General features: G+C 40.1%; 1 protein-coding gene across 5 annotated transcripts in view; it reads left to right on the forward strand.

The window, feature by feature from the left end:
- Nucleotides 1-6,602: 6,602 nt before the first annotated feature.
- OCRL (OCRL inositol polyphosphate-5-phosphatase) overlaps nucleotides 6,603-18,885 on the forward strand; it is a 50,809-nt gene continuing 38,526 nt past the window's right edge. For 2 of the 5 annotated variants that reach the window (XM_015461421.3, XM_010821401.4), the window contains exons 1-4: nucleotides 6,618-6,825; nucleotides 7,091-7,170; nucleotides 11,530-11,609; nucleotides 14,650-14,688. In XM_015461421.3, coding sequence (XP_015316907.1) covers nucleotides 6,787-6,825; nucleotides 7,091-7,170; nucleotides 11,530-11,609; nucleotides 14,650-14,688 — 238 coding nt within the window. In that variant the 5' untranslated portion in view covers nucleotides 6,618-6,786. 5 annotated transcript variants of the gene reach the window in all.

Raw genomic sequence — 18,885 nt, forward strand, 5'->3', positions numbered from 1 at the left:
GATGCCATACAGCCATCTCATCCTCTGTCCTCCCCTTCTCCTCTTGCCCCCAATCCCTCCCAGCATCAGAGTCTTTTCCAATGAGTCAACTCTTCGCATGAGGTGGTCAAAGTACTGGAATTTCAGCTTTAGCATAATTCCTTCCGAAGAAATCCCAGGGCTGATCTCCTTCAGAATGGACTGGTTGGATCTCCTTGCAGTCCAAGGGACTCTCAAGAGTCTTCTCCAACACCACAGCTCAAAAGCATCAATTCTTCGGTGCTCAGCCTTCTTCACAGTCCAACTCTCACATCCATACATGACCACATAGCCTTGACCAAACGAACCTTTGTTGGCAAAGTAATGTCTCTGCTTTTGAATATGCTATCTAGGTTGGTCATAACTTTCCTTCCAAGGAGTAAGCGTCTTTTAATTTCATGGCTGCAGTCACCATCTGCAGTGATTTTGGAGCCCCAAAAAATAAAGTCTGACACTGTTTCCACTGTTTCCCCATCTATTTCCCATGAAGTGATGGGACCGGCTGCCATGATCTTCGTTTTCTGAATGTTGAGCTTTAAGCCAACTTTTTCACTCTCCACTTTCACTTTCATCAAGAGGCTTTTTAGTTCCTCTTCACTTTCTGCCATAAGGGTGGTGTCATCTGCATATCTGAGGTTATTGATATTTCTCCTGGCAATCTTGATTCCAGCTTGTGTTTCTTCCAGTCCAGTGTTTCTCATGATGTACTCTGCATATAAGTTAAATAAACAAGGTGACAATATACAGCCTTGACGTACTCCTTTTCCTATTTGGAACCAGTCTGTTGTTCCATGTCCAGTTCTAACTGTTGCTTCCTGACCTGCATACAGATTTCTCAAGAGGCAGGTCAGGTGGTCTGGTATTCCCGTCTCTTTCAGAATTTTCCACAGTTTATTGTGATCCACACAGTCAAAGGCTTTGGCATGAGTCCAGCTTGCCTTTATCCCCCTCTGCTGGCCCTAGGCTGAGTAGATAAAAATTTTTACCCAACTTTGAATACATCCTAAACACCACTTCAGACTCCCTCACCCCATGGCCTCTGCCTACTATACTAATCCCCAAGCCTAAGCACCATCTTGGGATATTTTCCCTACTCCTGCTTTCCATCTGCCAAGCATTGTAAGAGACAGTTACAGACTCATACTGCTTTGGACCACTGTGGTAGTCCATGCCATCTGCCTCCAACTGGGCTCTCTCTGTCGCTCTAAAACCTTCATTAACTTTTCTGGTTCACTATCACTCTCTACCACTAACTGTTCCCTCCTCTACCTTGGTCATGTTCCTAAACCCTCTACTCTCAACTTCAATCTCATCAGAAATTACATCAGATTAAATGTGATCATTCAGGCAGAGCAGTTACCATAGTGCCTGGCACATAGAAGTTTCTAAATAAAACACTTACTGTTATGACTGTGAACATCGAATGAATGCTGTAATGTGTTGGATTAAAAGCTCAGACTTTGGAGTCAGACAAACCTAAGTTTGAATCCTGATTCTGACATCAACTAGTTAATGAGTAAGTTGCTAAACCTCTCTGACTCTCAGTTTTCTAATCTTGAAGATGGAAACAATATTTAGTATTAGTATTATCCAAAGTAGTATAATGTAATATTATACTATAGTATAAAATATTATACAGAGTAATATAATAATATACTACAGTATAAAAAATACTATACAAAAGTGCATAATATATAATATAATATTATACAAAGTAGCATAATGTTACTACTTTACAGGAATTTCATGAGAATTAAATGAAAATATGTATGTGAAGCCATGTAAAGAATGCCTGTCATAGGAATTCAGTGTTAAGCCACCAGGATTATTATTTTGTTATTTCTATTAAAATATCCACTTATTACTTTTTTTAAAAAAATCATCATCTCCCTTGTAAGAGACCACAGTTTTTAGTGTCATCACCTCAGTAGATTTCCATTTCTTCACAACCTCTTATTCTTGGTTTTTGTTTTGTTTTGTTTTGTTTTGTTTTTGCCACCTCTAGGCTTTTGGGATCCTAGTTACCCTACCGGTGATTGAACTTGTGTCCCCCTCTTCAATGACTCCTCCTTTGCTTTAAGGAGGCTTCACATTTTGGCAAGAATTTTTGTTCAACCCTTCAAACTAATTATATTAAAATTATATTTTGTTCCTTTTTATTTCCAAACTCCTTCAATACATAGTCTTTTGCCTCCATTTTCTCTGAATATAGTCTCTCCTCAATTTCCTGTAAACTTGTTGCTACCCTCTCATGCGTGCTGCATGCTCAGTTGCTTTAATCATGTTTGACTCTTGGCAACACCATAGACTGTAGCCTGCCGGGCTCCTGAGTCCATGGGATTCTTCAGGCAAGAATACTGGAGTGGTTTGCCATTTCCTTCTCCAGGGGATCTTCCCAACCCAGGGATCAAACCTGAGCGTCCTGTGACTGCTGCACTGAAGGCAGATTCTTTATCACTTAGCCACCAGGGAAGCCTGCTACCCTCTTATTGACCACTTATTGAAATTACTTATTTCATGGTCTCCAATGAACTCCTTGACATATCCAAAGAGACTCTTTCAATTCTCATTTTCTTTGTCCTGTTTTCAGTGTTTGACACTGATAACCCTAAGCTCCATATTATTTCTTTATTTTTCATCTTCATTGATTGCATACATTTTCAAATGTAGAAAAGTACATGGAATGACATAACCAACATATGTATCCTCCATTTAGTTCTATCAAATCTGGCCAGATCAACTTTCAGATTGTGTTTGAAAAAATAAGTATTTCAGATTATAGTTGATATTTCTTTTATGCCCTTCCCCAGTCTCAACCCTCTCCCTTTCTTGAATTTAACAATGATCATGCTCTTTCATATTTATATCTTATTACTATTACACGTATGTAGCCATAAGCAATATATAATCTTTTCAAGCTTTATATAAATGGTATACTGTACATGTTTTATAATTTTTTCTTTATGCTCAATATCATATTCTTGAGATTTAACTCTGTTTATACATGTTGCTTGAGTTATTCATTTTAATTCCAAAATAATATTCAGTTTCATGAATACCAGGGTTCATTTTTTCATTCAACTCCTGATGGACATTTAATTTGTTTCCTTTTTTTTTTTTTTGAGATTGCCAATCATGCTGCAATGAGCATTATTTTACATGTATCCTTATGCACAAAGGTTAGAATTTTGCCCAGGTCTATAGCTAGAAATAGAATTTCTGGGTTGAAGGGTATTATACAATGTCAAATGGCTCTTCATAGCAGTTCTATCAGCCTCAGAGTTCTATCTGTTCTACATTCTCAACAACACTTGGTGTTGTCTGAATTTTTACATTTTTGTCAAACCAATGATTGTGTAATAGTATCTCATAGCTTAAAATTAAAAAAAAAAAAAACTTATTATGTTATAATTGATTTACAATATTGTGTTACTTTCAGGTGTACAATGAAGTGAATCTGTTATACAAATACATATATCCACTCTTTTTTAGATTCTTTTCCAATATAGGCCATTACAGAGTACTGAGTAGAGTTCCCTGTGCTCTACAGTAGGTCCTTATTAGCTAGCTGTGTTATGTATAGTAGTGTGTATGTATCAATCCCAATCTTCCGATTTATCCTTACTGGCCCCCCCATAACAATAAGTTTATTTTCTATACCTGTAACTCTATTTTCTATACCTGTAACTCTATCTATTTTTGTAGATAACTTCATTTGCAGCTTTCTTCTGGATTCCACATATAAACATATCATACGACATTTGCCTTTCTCTGTCTGACTCACTTCACTTGGTATGAGAATCTCTAGGTCCATCCATGTTGCTGTAATGGTTTGAATTTTTAATTTCCCTGAGTAGTAATGAGGTGAATCATCCTTTCATTTCTTTTTGTCCTTTCATATCCTTTGGATATCCTTGATTATGAATTGCTTAGTCATTTATTCATTTATTTATTTTGGGCTGTGTCGGGTCTTCGTTGCTGCATGAGCTTTTCTCTAGCTTTGGCAAGTTAGGGCTACACTCCAGCGGCAGTGTGCAGGCTTCTCACTGAGGTGGCTTCTCTTGTCTCAGGGCATGGGTTTTAGGGCGCAAGGGCTTCAGTAGTTGCAGCTCCTGGGCTCTAGATCACAGGCTCAGTAGGTGTGGCACAGACTTAGTTGCTCCACAGCGTGTGGAATCTTCTTTGACCAAGGATCGAACCTGAGTCTCTAGCATTGGCAAGTAGATTCTTTACCACTGAACCACCAGGGAAGCCCCTTTATTCATATATTTTGTCAGTTTTTGTTTGTCTTGTTTTTCTGGGGGAGGGCATGCCCCATGCAAGGCATTTGTGATCTTAGTTCCCCAGCCAGGGAGCAAACCCATGCGCCCTGCACTGAAAGAGTGGAGTCTCAACTACGGGCTCTCCAGGGAAGTCCCTGTCAGTTTTTCTACAAGGTTTCTTTCTTTTTTCCTCACTGATTTGTAGAGGTTCTTATACATTCAAGATACAAATTCATTTATTCATTTAATCAATATTTTTCTAGGATCTACTTTGTTCTAGGAATGGTTCTAGGTGCTGGGAATTCAAAAATGTAAGAACTCCTGCCCTTCCAGAACTCACATTCTGATAGGGGAAGGTAAACAATAAATGAAATTGATAAGTAAAATAAATTAATGAATAGTGAAAAATCTTCAGGAGAAAAAATAAACAGGAAGGAGAGATAGGGAGTATGTGTGTATGGAAATGGGAAAGGAAATTGTTGAACTGCAATTTTTTAAAAACCTTTATAAAATTTAAAATGTCTCTGCAAGGATTTAGACACCAGCTAGGGTCTAAAGCCGGAGAAGGCAATGGCACCCCACTCCAGTACTCTTGCCTGGAAAATCCCATGGATGGAGGAGCCTGGTAGGCTGCAGTCCATGGGGTCGCTAAGAGTCCGACACGACTGAGCAACTTCACTTTCACTTTTCACTTTCATGCATTGGAGAAGGAAATGGCAACCTACTCCAGTGTTCTTGCCTGGAGAATCCCAGGGACAAGGGAGCCTGGTGGGCTTCCGTCTATGGGCTCGCACAGAGTCGGACACGACTGAAGTGACTTAGCAGCAGCAGCAGCAGCAGTAGCATAGGGTCTTGAACAAAAGAATCAGTTCAGTTCAATTCAGTCGCTCAGTTGTGTCCGACTCTTTGCGACCCCATGAATCACAGCAGGCCAGGCCTCCCTGTCCATCACCAACTCCTGGAGTTTACTGAAACTCATGTCCATCGAGTCAGTGATGCCATCCAGCCATCTCATCCTCTGCCGTCCCCTTCTCCTCCTGCCCCTAATCCCTCCCAGCATCAGGGTCTTCTCCAATGAGTCAACACTTTACATGAGGTGGTCAAAGTACTGGAGTTTCAGCTTTAGCATCATTCCTTCCAAAGAAATCCCAGGGCTGATCTCCTTCAGAATGGACTTGTTGGATCTCCTTGCAGTCCAAGGGACTCTCAAGAGTCTTCTCCAACACCACAGTTCAAAAGCATCAATTCTTCGGCGCTCAGCTTTCTTCACAGTCCAACTCTCACATCCATAGGTGACCACTGAACAAAAGAATAACACAACTGAAACATTACTCTAGGAAGAATATTCTTATGCCTGTCAACAGAGTAAAATGGTCAAATGAGATATCACAAGGGCTTACACTCCAGTGATGGCAGTGTGAATGGCAAGAAAACAAAGAATCTAAAAGTAATTCCAAAGAACATATTAATAAGACTTGTTGGCTGATTGGATACGGAGCAATCAGGAGAGAGGAAGCAAGCATATGGGGCTTCCCAAGTGCATGCGTGCTAAGTCACTTCAGTAGTGTCCGACTCTCTGCAACCCTATGGACTCTAGCTTGCCAGGCTTCTCTGTCCACTGGGATTCTCCAGGCAAGAATACTGGATTGGGTTGCCATGCCCTTCTCCAGGGGATCTTCTCGACCCAGGGATCAAACCCCTGTCTCTTACATCTTCTGCTTTCGCAGGTGGGTTCGTTACCACTAGCGCCGCCTGGCAATGCAGGAGACACAAGCAAGCACATGGCTTTGAAATGTCAAACCTGCATCGCGGTGTGAAATAACCGTGGGTTTTTGTCATCCAATGCTTTCCTAACAATGAGTTATATTAGGCAAGGGATGTGGGCCAGGGATAATATATTTGGTGTTTGCCTGCTTACAAGTGAGCTTAAAGGGGGACAGAGAAAGCAAAGGTATGATCTCTGGGGATTTTTCCGATTTAGGGTGTGGAAGGATGGAGTGAGGTGGGAGGACATCTGAGTAGTAGGATAACCAGCATGGTCCATTCTGTTAACCATAATAAGGATATTTTGAATGGAGGATATGGGTCCTAGTGGCCCCAACACCTTTGAGTTATTTGATGGGTATGACTGTACTTTGTTTCTATTGCAACCTTCAAAATCCCCAAAACAAGTCTGGCGTCACAGACAGCCTTGAAAGCTTATCCCTTGCTGGACGTGGGGGAGACGCCCCCAGTCCGTCGAGTTGGCCTGCAGTTCCATAGGTTGGCCGCAGGGGGCGGAATCTGCGGCGGCCTGGAAAACTGGCGGGGGTGGGAGGCGCCGCTCTCTCTCGGGTCAGGCTCCCGGCTCCCGGCTCTGGGCTCCAGGCTGCGGGCTGCCCGCGCCCAACACGGAGCTGTTTCTCTAAGGACGCGCAGCCGAGGCTAAGGGGTGTGAGGACGCGGGAGGCAGTATCGTCGGATCAGCCCGCAGTCCGCAGTCCCGCCGAGCCTGGAAGCCGCCGGGATGGAGCCGCCGCTCCCGATTGGAGCCCAGCCCCTTACCGTATCCGCCTGAGAGAAGGGGGAGGGGAGGCCGCGCAGGGCGGGGGTGGGGGTCCGCGGGACTGCGGATCGCGGCGGAGGGGCGGCTAGGGGGCAATCGGGCTCCGAAACCCAGCCGAGCGGGAGAGGGGGGCCGGCGCGGGAGGCGCTGCCTCGGACGCTGGGGAGGAAGGGTGGGCAGAGGGGCAGGAGCCTCTCGCCGCCCTGCACCGCGGGTCCCCTCCTGGGCCGCGCTTGTAGAGAAGACCCTTGACTAGCGCCCGCATACTATCGAGGGTATGGAGATGAAGGGTCCTCTCCGGGAGCCCTGCGCGCTGACCCTAGTCCAGAGGAACGGGCAGTATGAGTAAGTAACCACCTGATACCCACAAAGGAGGGGAGCCTGCCATTACCTCCCAACCCCAAACCGCGACAAGCCACGCACCCTCCTCCCACTGAGGCCACGTGGGCAACAGGTTCGGCCCGGGTGTGAAGTGCCAGTGCTCTAACCACCCGGCTTTCTCCCCAAGTTTGCTCCTGGCCTGTGGCTCAGGAAAGGGCTTCAATGGGCAGGCAAGCAGGAAGCCTGGGTTCTTAGTTCCTGCCCTGCAACTGACATGGGTTGTGTAATCCTGGGCTGGTCAATAAAGCTTTCTGGGCCTTAGTGTCCTCATCAGTTTAATAAAAACATGAACTGCCTTACCTTATAGCCTTTGGAGTTATAACTGGGAGAATAATAAATACGAAAGTGGTTTACAAAGAAGTAAAAGTGCTGTAGAAATGCTTCATTGTTAACCTTCTCTTAATCTCATTCAACTGGTTCCTCCAGTCTCCCCACCCCTTTATTCCATTTGCTTGAAGGCATATTCATTAATTCAGTCATGATTTTGTGTAGGCCAGTAACTGCTTCACTTACTGACTTGACTATTAGAAAAAGTAATGACATGTGTAGAAATGTAAACGACTTTTGGCCTTTCATCAGGGTGTGTTACCTTCCACTCTGCCTTGGACAGTTTGATCAAAAGGTTTTGATAAGCCATCACTATGGCTGCTGATCTCACTTCTTTGCCACTAATGCTTCATCTAAAGTATCTCTGATGACTATCCTATATAGGTAGGTCCCTATCCCCTTATGCCCCAGCCACCGCCCCTGGTTGTTGGCTGGTTTCTTGACATCAGTGAAGAATTGTCAGTCACTTAAATCCTGCCATCCCCCAACAATGGATTCTGCTTAAAAACAATTTTTCTCAGCCCCTGCGTTTAGATTGTCCAGATTCAATCTTTGTCTATGCTGTCTAGTTTACAGAGAAGAAATTTCCATTAGCCTAGCCTGCCCTATTCTGAAACTCTTGGTGCCATTCAAACTGGATGTCAGCTGGTTTTATGGAAGTAGCTCTTCCCTAGATTCTGCTTGGTCAGTTCTGTTGATGTGATAAGTTCGTATTTTTCCCAGATTTCATCAAACTGGAAGACCAGTTTAATGAAAGTAAATTCAACAGAAAAGTGAATTGAAAAGTGGAACACCAGTACCACTTCCAAAAGCAAGAATAGAATGGGAAGATGTGAACCTTGGGCAAACCATTAAATTTTTTGTGCCTCAGTTTCCTCTTCTTTAAATTATGAGGATTAAATAAAAATAGCTACAGTGCTGAGATGACCACATCTCAGGATCTGTTCCCTTGGTTCTGTAGGTTTGGAACTGTTCAGCTGATAAGGGAACAAGCAGCTGGCCTTGAGAGAAACACCTCTTTCTATCTGGTCTCATGTACTGGAAACACATTTAAACTTGCAATGGTAGCTCTCTTGATTATTTTTGTCTTCCCCCCTAGAGAAATCAAATTCTATGTTACAGTTCTGTATAAGTTATGAGTATAGCACAAGTCACACTCAATGGCTTGATGTGTGTCAGGTACTCTTCTAAGCACTTGCATGAATTAGTTCATTTAACTCTCATGTAAGGATTGCTGTGAAATTGTAATATTATCATCGTCATCCCCTTTTTCTTGGTGTAGAAATGGAGGTTTAGAGAGGTTAAGTCATTTGTTCACAGTCAGGAAGTAGCATAGCTGAGATTTAAAGGCATGTAACATCTCAGAATTAGATCATATTTGAGAAGTTTCTTTTGAAATCATTTATTAGAGACACTACATTATTGGTCTATATAATCCTTGTCTCTTGGGTGCCTTCTTTAGTTTTGTAGTTCCTGCTGTTAACCATAGGAGAAATTTACTTGAGAGACTAAAATTACAATTGAAAACGATTTTATTGCACACAAGGACTCAAACACTGACGTTCTTTTTTTTCAAGGTAAATAGATTATGATGCAACCTGTTGTTTCATCTTTAACCTTCCTTAAACAAATCAGAGTATTTCCTAGGGAAATATTTGTGGACTTGACTTGATTTCCCAGTTTATGTTTTTTGGTTTTTTTTGGGGGGCGGTCACATTTCTTTTTTAAATTGATATTTATAACATTATGTTAGTTTCAGGTATACAATATAATGACTTGATATTTGTATATACTATGAAATGGTCACCACCATAAGTCTTATTAACATTCATCACCACACATTGTTAACAATTTTTTTCTTTGTTTCTGTCTTTGTGCCACGTGGTATGTGGGATCTTGTTTCCGGGGCTAGGGATTGAACCTGCACCCCCTGTATTGGAGGCATAGAGTCTTAACCACTGAATTGCCAGGGAAGTTCCTTCAACATTTTTTTTCTTTTGATGAGAACTTTTAAGACATATTTTCTTAACAACTTTCAAATATACAGTACATTATTATTAACTATAGTCATCATGCTATACATTACAGCCCCAGGACTTAACTATTTTCTAACTGGACATTTGTACCTATTGACCTCCTTCACCCATTTCACCCACACACCCCCATCCTCTGCCTCTAACAACTACCAATCTGTTCTCCATGTCTTTGAGTTCAGTATTTTTGGTTTTTGTTTTTCTGTTTCACACATGAGATCGTATGGTATTTGTCTTTGTCTGACTTCTTTCACTTAGCATAATGCTCTCAAGGTCCATCCGTGTTGTCTGTTTTGTGTTGGTTTTTAACAAGACAATCCAGTTGAAACTTTACTGTTGATGTTCAACATCATTTCTGTATTACTTTACTTGGGAATTACATTGGTTTGTGTTCATTTTCCTTAAAGTAAGCTCTTTCTCGTTGACCATTGCTTTGTCCTTCTTATCTAGTTTCTGGTCTACATCTGGGTTTATAGGACTGTACTCAACTCATGAACTTTGCAGTTTGAGAAGGACCTTCCCCCATACTCTTCTTTCTAATCACGTTAAACTATAAATCCCTGAAAGTTAGGCAAGTAGAATCAGAGCAGAAAAATGGCACTAATATTTTTATCTCCCTTAGTTCTATCTAAGCATTTCTTTCCCCCAAGTTACCCCTTCAAAGTTAACCAATTTGAAAAAAAATTCAAAAAGCTAAAATGACAAGCCCCCAAAAGACAACAAAATAGAAATCAAGCCCTTCTAAAGAATGACTTCTAAGGTCAAAAGTTGACCACATATGTTTAGAAATTCACCTCTCTTTGTAGCTTAATTAAATGTTTATTCAACTAAAGTTATTGATCATCTATTAGGTAAGAGACAAAACTGAATATGATAGGGTCTTTGCTTTCATGGAGTTCAAATCTGAGGGATTCATATGTAGTTTTTTGTATGTATGTATATAGTTATATATGTAACTATAATGGAGTCTGTTAAGTGCTATGTTTGAGGGACACGCAAAGGCATGAGGCCACTAGTTCTGCCTGAGGTTACTTGGGAGGAGTTTCACAGAGGAGTTGATAGTTTGAGCTAGGTCTCAGGGAAGGAAAGAATAGTGCTCCTGGCTCAAAGAACCACCTGAAGAGTGATTTGGGGGAAGTTAGGAGATGTTCAGGATGACCTTTTACCAGTAGGTTACACCTTGATTCTGGACCACTAAGATTAAGTAGTAAGTGAAAATTAATATTTCAGGAATACATAGGAATTTGGAAGTCTGGTATTTCATACTGAGGGGCAAAGTTCAGTTATGCTTACCAGAAATACTAGCATTAAATTGTAAACCATGATGAAAACACAGGGATATAAAAGCAATCTGGTTGTGATATCTGCTACCTCATTGGTCACTGGATTATTTTGACTAATGCAGCTGGCTGGGCATCTCCTCTTACTTCTCCGTGAACCTGTATACTTATTTGAAAAGATAGAATCATTCTTTGATAAAAGCCATGGGAATAAAATCAGAAAGCTAATTGATGAAATTTATAATCCATTTATTCAACAAACGTGAGGGACTGCTACATGCCAGGTGTTGTACTAGGTGCTAGAAATACTGTGGTGAAAAGACAGCCATAGTCCCTTCTCTCATGGTCTTCACACCTAACTGTTAGTTCTTCACTCTGGTATGCGTAAGCTGAAGGTGTGTGTACTATATCTCATGCTCTTAAAATTGTAAACTGTTTTTAGGACATAGACTGTGTTCTCCATGGCATTGAACTGTGGGTATTCAGGTACTGATCATCACTAACATCCTTTTAGACCTAAAGCAATATCTACCATGATTCTCAGATCCAGGTAACAAGATCCAACAAGTCTAATAAATACAGACTAGATTTGTATAACAATACAGCAATGTATTTTGTTGTTAAATTTTTTTTTTTTTTAGTTTTTTAGTATCTATTCGTTGATGCATTCTTCTGTTTCCTAGGCTAATAATCCAGTTGCACAAGAAGGAACAGCGTGTTCAAGATATCATTCCTATAAATAGCCACTTTAGATGTGTTCAAGGTACTAGCTTTAATTGCTTAGTTAGTTTTATAATGTTTTTTTCTTTGGTCGTTATCATTGTATAATATACATACTTAAATTTGTCACTGCACATAAAATGAAATGCATTACCCTCTGTAAATAATCTACCATTGAGAAGATGATAAATTCTTTGTCTAAGAGTACTGAAGGATTATATTGAAATATATATATTCTCACCTGCCACCCTGGCTGGGGTTAGAGATAGATGTGGTCTGTTACCTATGTAGGTAGTCTTTTATGCTGATGAACCTATATGTAGATTTTAATCACATTCTTGGGCTTAACTGATAAACTGCTCATTGTAAACTATCAAGGTCATTTCGATTCACATGCGTTCAGCACTTTCTCCCCACACTATTTGAAATTAAAACATTTGGCAACATGTCTTGCCAGATTGTAGTACCTTACATTCAATTGTGCTGATTCTCAAACCTTGACATTGGTGAATCATAAGAAAATCGACTCTGGGGAGGAAATACTTGGCTTCCTGCCTTCAAATTTGGGGAAAGGGAACAGAAAATCTGTTGTTTCATCTGCTACAATGAGACTCAAAAATTGGGAGGTTTGTGTAGGAGGTGTTGCTTCTGTCATTTCACATTGCCCTAGAAAGGAAATTGATTATTAGAGAACAAATGCATTATGTTTCCAGTGGCTCCATTGGCTTATCCGACAGGCATTCTGTGTCAGCTACAGCTTCTTGGAAAACTTGAATCCTGCCTTGCATAAATTCTTTCTTAAACTACATGCAACTTTTTTGATCACAAAAGTAATATATGTACTGTAAAAAGTTGGGAAAGAACAGAAAATTATAAAGGAAATAAGTAAACTCACGTCCTTCAGAGATAAATACCTAACATTTTCCTTTTTTCTACACATGTAACTTTTAGGGTTGGTGGAGCTCATATGTATGTGTTTTTTGTCCGTTCTATTTGCTATCATGTTTTGAGTGCTTTTACATGCTATTAATAGTTGTATACTATTCAATTTTATGAGTGACCTCTACTGTAGTTATTCCCTGTGTTTGACATTTGAGTTATTTTTTGTTAGTATAAATAATGAATCTTCCTGCATGTCTCTTACTTCCTTAGAATTTATTCCTATAAGTAGAAATACTAAGTGGGCATGACTTTTTAAGAGAGCATATATTAAGAATTAAAAATACCCACTGTGAATAGAATCCATATTGTGTAGTAGAATGAAATCTTTTATTTAGCCTGCCCTGTGTAAGAGAGACATTGAAGGAGGCACCTGCGTGCTGAAATAAGTTACTGTGGTCACCTCATTTCTGATAGCATAGTGCTTTTTGTTACATACTCAGCCCTTTAAGGAGGAGAAAAGCCAAAGACAATGATGTTAGTATCTTGTTGACCCTATACCTTCTTTGTGCTACTTCTAGAATCTCTTTTACCCTGTTTCTCTTGGTATTGTCTTTAATAAGAAATAGATGGCAGATTGCTAGGTTGGAATCTAGGAAAATTTGTGTGCATGCACATAGTAATCCTCATGACAAAAGGAACAGATACCTCCTTGAGTTTTCACATCCTTTCTGTTTCCCAACCTGTACATCTATTTTGAAAAATCTATGAGTACTTGGGTTTTAAAGAATTAAAGTTACCAAAGAGCAGTTGTGAACTAATATCTCTGTCTTGAAGCACTGTTGTCCCTTACTTCATTCATCATGCTAGTAAAAGTATTGAGACTATTCTCTAATATTAGACAACTTGGGGCATCCGGAGAAGGCAATGGCACCCCACTCCAGCACACTTGCCTGGAAAATCCCATGGACAGAGGAGCCCGGTAGGCTGCAGTCCATGGGGTCGCTAAGAGTCAGACACGACTGAGCGACTTCACTTCGGACACGACTAAGAGACTTCACTTTCACTTTTCACTTTCATGCATTGGAGAAGGAAATGGCAACCCACTCCAATGTTCTTGCCTGGAGAATCCCAGGGACGGGGGAGCCTGGTGGGCTGCCGTCTCTGGGGTCGCACAGAGTCGGACACGACTGAAGCGACTTAGCAGCAGTAGCAGCAGCAGGGGCATTATCAGTTCTTCTGTTGTGCCTGAGTAATGGAGCCAAATTACAATCCAGGCAAGTGAGGGAGCTAGAAAAGGTTGAGATTACTCCTGGCTGAGGTGGATCCAGACTCATCCCAAGGAGTCAGTGCCTGCGTGCTCAGTTGCTCTTTACGACCCTAGACTGCAACCTGCCAGGCTCTGTCCGTGGAATTTTCCAGGCAAGAATACTGGTGTGGGTTGCCATTTCCTCCTCCAGGAAGGAGTCAGTACCCAGAGGGAGTACCCGGAGTTTAACCAGCCAGGAGGGTCTGACAGGTGCCAATGGCCAAATCCAGGGAAGTCCAAGAGGAAGTGATGAGTTGGATCTAGACACTAGAGGTAAGGGAGGAAGTCTAGGTGAGCCATGGAGAGAAAATAGAACTTTGAACTTGACCTGTTTTATACTTGTTGGGTGTGGTAAGCCTTGGACCCACAACTGTTAATGGTAGCCTGAAGATAACTTCAAGTATTCTCTGTTCCTGTGTGGGGCAGGGGTGGAGGTAATGAGGTCATTGGAAATTTTTCAGAGACTAGATTTGAGTTAAGAAAGTAATTTACCTCTAGGCTTTTGGGGTCACTTTCTTGGCTTTTTATAAGAATTATCTAAATGATACAGTTAGATTATATTAAGTTAGTGTGTTATAGTTGAGGGGAATTAAACTCACTTTCACTTGAATTAACATGTTATATTCCCTACTATTGTCATTGCTTGATTTGCTTTGAGGGATTCCGTGTGATTACTTGTTCAATGCATTTTTGTTTTAGTTGAATTGCTTATAATCTTTAGGACACAGTGCTATTAAAATCCCCTTTTAAAAGTGCTAAACAAAAAAGCAAAGGATTTTTTTTAATGTGTTCTAAAACCTAGGAGTGGTGATTGAAAGAAGTAGTTAGGTGTGTACTTCTGTGGGTTATAATGAATGGTTTTCTCTTCCCTGATCCTATTCTTCTTTTCCTTTAGAAGCGGAAGAAACTCTTTTAATTGACATAGCTTCAAACAGTAAGTATCTTTCTGAATGGAGTTGATTTTCATTCAACAAATATGTACTTGAAGACCCACTGTATGTAAGACACCTTTTTTGCACAACTTTTATCTTACCATTTTATCCTGTATTCTCTATTTTCATAATGCAGCCATACAAATTAGTATTGCCTCCCCAAAACACTTAGCCTAAGCTTAAGAAAAAGCAGGTGGCTGGCAAGAGTCTTTAAAAAGTTGAAAACATGATCTGCTTTTCTGATGCTGAACTTTTTTGAGATACTAGTTTTTTGTTGCTATCAGTTAAGTCATTCCTGTGGAGTAGGAAATTGTAGGAAGGGTCATAGAGTGTTTAAGGCACAAAAGGTTTATGAGGTTTTTTTAACTACTGATATGTTTTAAGCTTTTTTCTCCTACCTACTTTTGATTTTTACATGTTAAATCATAATGTTTTCCTTAGTTTATTATATTATTTGGGAGGCTACAGAGTTCCTTTTGTACCAGGGAAATCTTTTTTTTCCTTAAAATAATTTTGGTCTTTTATTTAAGACCATCTTCTCAAGGCATTTCTTTATCAGAGAGAACACGGTCTTCCTTCTCACTGTTTCCATTCTCACATTTTTTATCTGTCTGAAACAAATCATCTTAGACTTTCTGTGCAAGCTGTTCTCCATTTATCATCTAAAATTGTGCTTTGTTAACATGGGGAGGGAAAAATGGGCACTTGAATGCTACTGTATCTACTCTGTGGTTGCCATGGGAAAAAGTATGTGACGACACGAATCCAACTCAAATGGGGTGCTTTATCTCTTGGTTGAGTCCTTGGATGCCTGGGACTTGGCCCTTAGCTTGGGGCTATCAGTTCATACATAATTTTGCTTAGACATAGTCCCCGTCCTTGGCACTATTGGTTTGTATTACACAGTTTAGGTACTTCTTCTGATTTGGGTTTTATTATTCTTTCCTTTGGTCATAAATTTTGGAAGTCTTAAGGGCTGATCCTAAAAGCTAAGCACATCCAACTTCTAGCTTCTACTGCAGATATCCAGGAGAGCAAGTAACCTAATATCTACGTCTTACTGTACTTAAAAAGGAGAAGGCAAGAGCAATACTAATAAAGCAGAATGTGAGCAAAGTTTGTTCAGCAGTGACACATTGGTGCTGAAATCTTCTGAAATTAGATACCTAAATGTCCTGTTCTTAGTATGGAAATAGGTATTTCCATAGCTGAAATGTTAAACTGAGCTGTGCCTTTTCTCTTACAAACACCTAATTTATGGCGTTGGTTTAGTTAGCCTCTCCTACATGGAAATTAACCATGTGTTGCTGTGTCCAGAATTTAAGTTACTAGATTATATGGGAAGGAGTTAAGTAACCACTTGAATAAAATGCTTCATTTCTGCCTATTTATTAACATTTGTACTGAAACTAGATTTTGTCTTGATCCTTAGGCTTCACATATAAACCTTTAGAGCATAAAATATGTTGCTGGAGAAGACCTTGGGTTTGTTAAGCAAGGCTGATTTTACTGAAACTTTGTGTTTTCACACTGTCTGGATGTTGGTATTAAACATTTTAAAATATTTTTTCTGATTATAGAGATAATACATCCTTCATTATGTACAATTTGTAAAGTTCAGGAAAGTTTAAAGTATAAATTAAAATTACACTCCTGTGACCTAGAGATCACCACTGTAATTAACATTTTTATGTATCTCCTTCCAGTCCTTTACTTATATTTTTACATAATTGGAATCCTACTATATAGTTTTTATCCTGCATTTGCATTTAACAGATATTGTGACCTTTCTCATATCATTTAAAATAGTTTAAAAATATGATTTTTAATGGCTAACATTTCACCATAGATATGCACCAAATTTTGTTAATTTAACTCCTTTGTAAAATTAAGTCACTGTCAAGGAACATGGTATATCTCTTTTTACTTACCGAGGTTCTCTTTATATCTCTCAGTAACATATTGTGGTTTCTTCATAGATAGCAAATATTTGTAGGTTAAATATTTTTTGATGGATTTTTTTGCTGCTATTGTCAGTGGAACTTTTTTGGGGGGAAGCTTTTTCTCTTCTGTTGCTTACTACTAGTATACAGAGCAGCTGTTGACTTTTAGATATTTATCTTTTATCCAGCCACTTCACGGAATTTTATTTTGGGGGAGCCTTTTATTTTCTTTTTTGGTTTTGATAGCCCTAGTCATCTGCAAATAATAGTTTTGTGTCTTTCTAGTAGCTATACCTGGAGAAGGTAATGGCAACCCACTCCAGTACTCTTGCCTGGGAAATCCCATGGACAGAGGAGCCTGGTAGGCTAGTTCATGGGGTCACGAAGAGTCGGACCTGACCAAGAGAATTCACTTTCACTTTTCACTTTCATGCAATGGAGAAGGAAATGGCAACCCACTCCAGTGTTCTTGCCTGGAGAATCCCAGGGACGGGGGAGCCTGGTGGGCTGCCGTCTATGGGCTCGCACAGAGTCGGACACAACTGAAGCGACTTAGCAGCAGCAGCAGTAGCTATTAGTTTTGATTCCTATCTCATTACACCAACAAGAATTTGGAGGTCAACATTAAATGATGATGATGATGATGATGACATTTTATGTTTAGCTCCTGATTCCAGTGAGAATGCCTCAAGTGGTGCTTCACTGTTGAGGACATTATTGCTTATTGATTTTATAGTTTTATCTTAAAAAATGTTAAGAAACTGCATATATTTCACATTTGTATGAGTTTATTTAAGTTTTTTGGCCATGGCATATGGGCATGTGGGATTCTAGATCCCCAACCGGGGATTGAACCCACGCCCCCTGCAGTGGAAGCACGGAGTCTCAACAACTGGACCACCAGGGAAGTCCTTTGTGTTTTTAAAATGATGAATACATATTAAATTTTATCAAATGTCTTTTTAGTATGTATAGAGATGATTCTATTGTTCTTCCTTATTTGACCTATTGATGGACAGTATGATACTAATTCCTTAATACTGAGCCCTCTTTTATTCATTCTTCAACAAATATTTGTAGAGTGCCTTCTATTTGCCAGGCAATATTCTAAGTGCTGCACAGTTGGTAGAAAATAACATAGATAAGGTTGCTGCTTCTGCTTTGGTTCTTGCTTCTGTGCTATTTGGTACTAGTGTCACATTGATGGCTATAATCCGATAATCTTTTCCATAAGTTGATGAATACCTCTTATGTGCCACGCACTATGCTCTAGGGATACAGGGAAAAGCAGCATAGGCATGGTACTTCATGAAACTTAGTGCAAGAAACAGCTTTTATTTTTTTATTTATTATTTTTTTTTAAGAAACAGCTTTTAAACTGATAATGTATGGTTACATAGTTGCAGGGTTGTTGTTGTTGTTGTGTTTTCTTTGGCTTCATCACCCACAGCTTGTGGGATCTTAGTTCCCCAACTCAGGATTGAACCCAGGCCCTCTGCAGCAGAACCCTGGAGTCCTAACCACTGGACCGCCAGGGAAGTCCTCATAGTTGCAGTTTTGATAAATATTATCAGGGAGAAATAGAGAGAATTGATAAGACTAAATTAGTCAAGGTCCTTAGGGAAGGCCTCTTTGAAGAAGTGACTTTTAAGTTGAGACCAGAGGGGATAAGTAAGAGGTGAAAATGGGCAAGAGAAGATTCCAGGTAAAAGGAACGTCATGGGTATAGGCCCCAAATTGGGAAGTAGCTTGATAATTTCTTTGAAATGAAAGAAGGCCAGCATGCCTGAAGTAAGTCTCAGGCACTAAGGTAGGCCAGGCTAGGACCAGATCCAGTAGAATCTTGTAAGCCATGATGAGGAATCTGGATTTTTAGAGTTTAAAAATTGAAAGAATATGAATGATTTTATGCCCGTGTTGGGTTGCCAGGAGGCTCTTTCAGTTTAAGCTAGAGTGCTAGAGAGTATAGTGGCAGTAAGAATGGAGAGAACTAGACAGATATGATAAATTATTTTGAAGAGTAAATCAACAGAGGCTGGTGTGGGGATAGGGGATAAGCTGAAGAGAAGTTGTCAGGGATGAATCCTAGGTTTCTGGCATGAATGTGGTTGGTGGTACCATTTGCAGAAATAAGAACATTGCAAGAGGAATGAGTTTTCCTGGGGCTTTAGCCATGTTTACTTTGAAATTTCTTTGAGACGTTTAAGTGTAGATGATAAATTGGCAGTTGAATGTATGCATCTGAAGCTCAGAAGT

This window comes from Bos taurus, chromosome X, assembly GCF_002263795.3.
Source record: "Bos taurus isolate L1 Dominette 01449 registration number 42190680 breed Hereford chromosome X, ARS-UCD2.0, whole genome shotgun sequence".
Classification (NCBI taxonomy): domain Eukaryota; kingdom Metazoa; phylum Chordata; class Mammalia; order Artiodactyla; family Bovidae; genus Bos; species Bos taurus.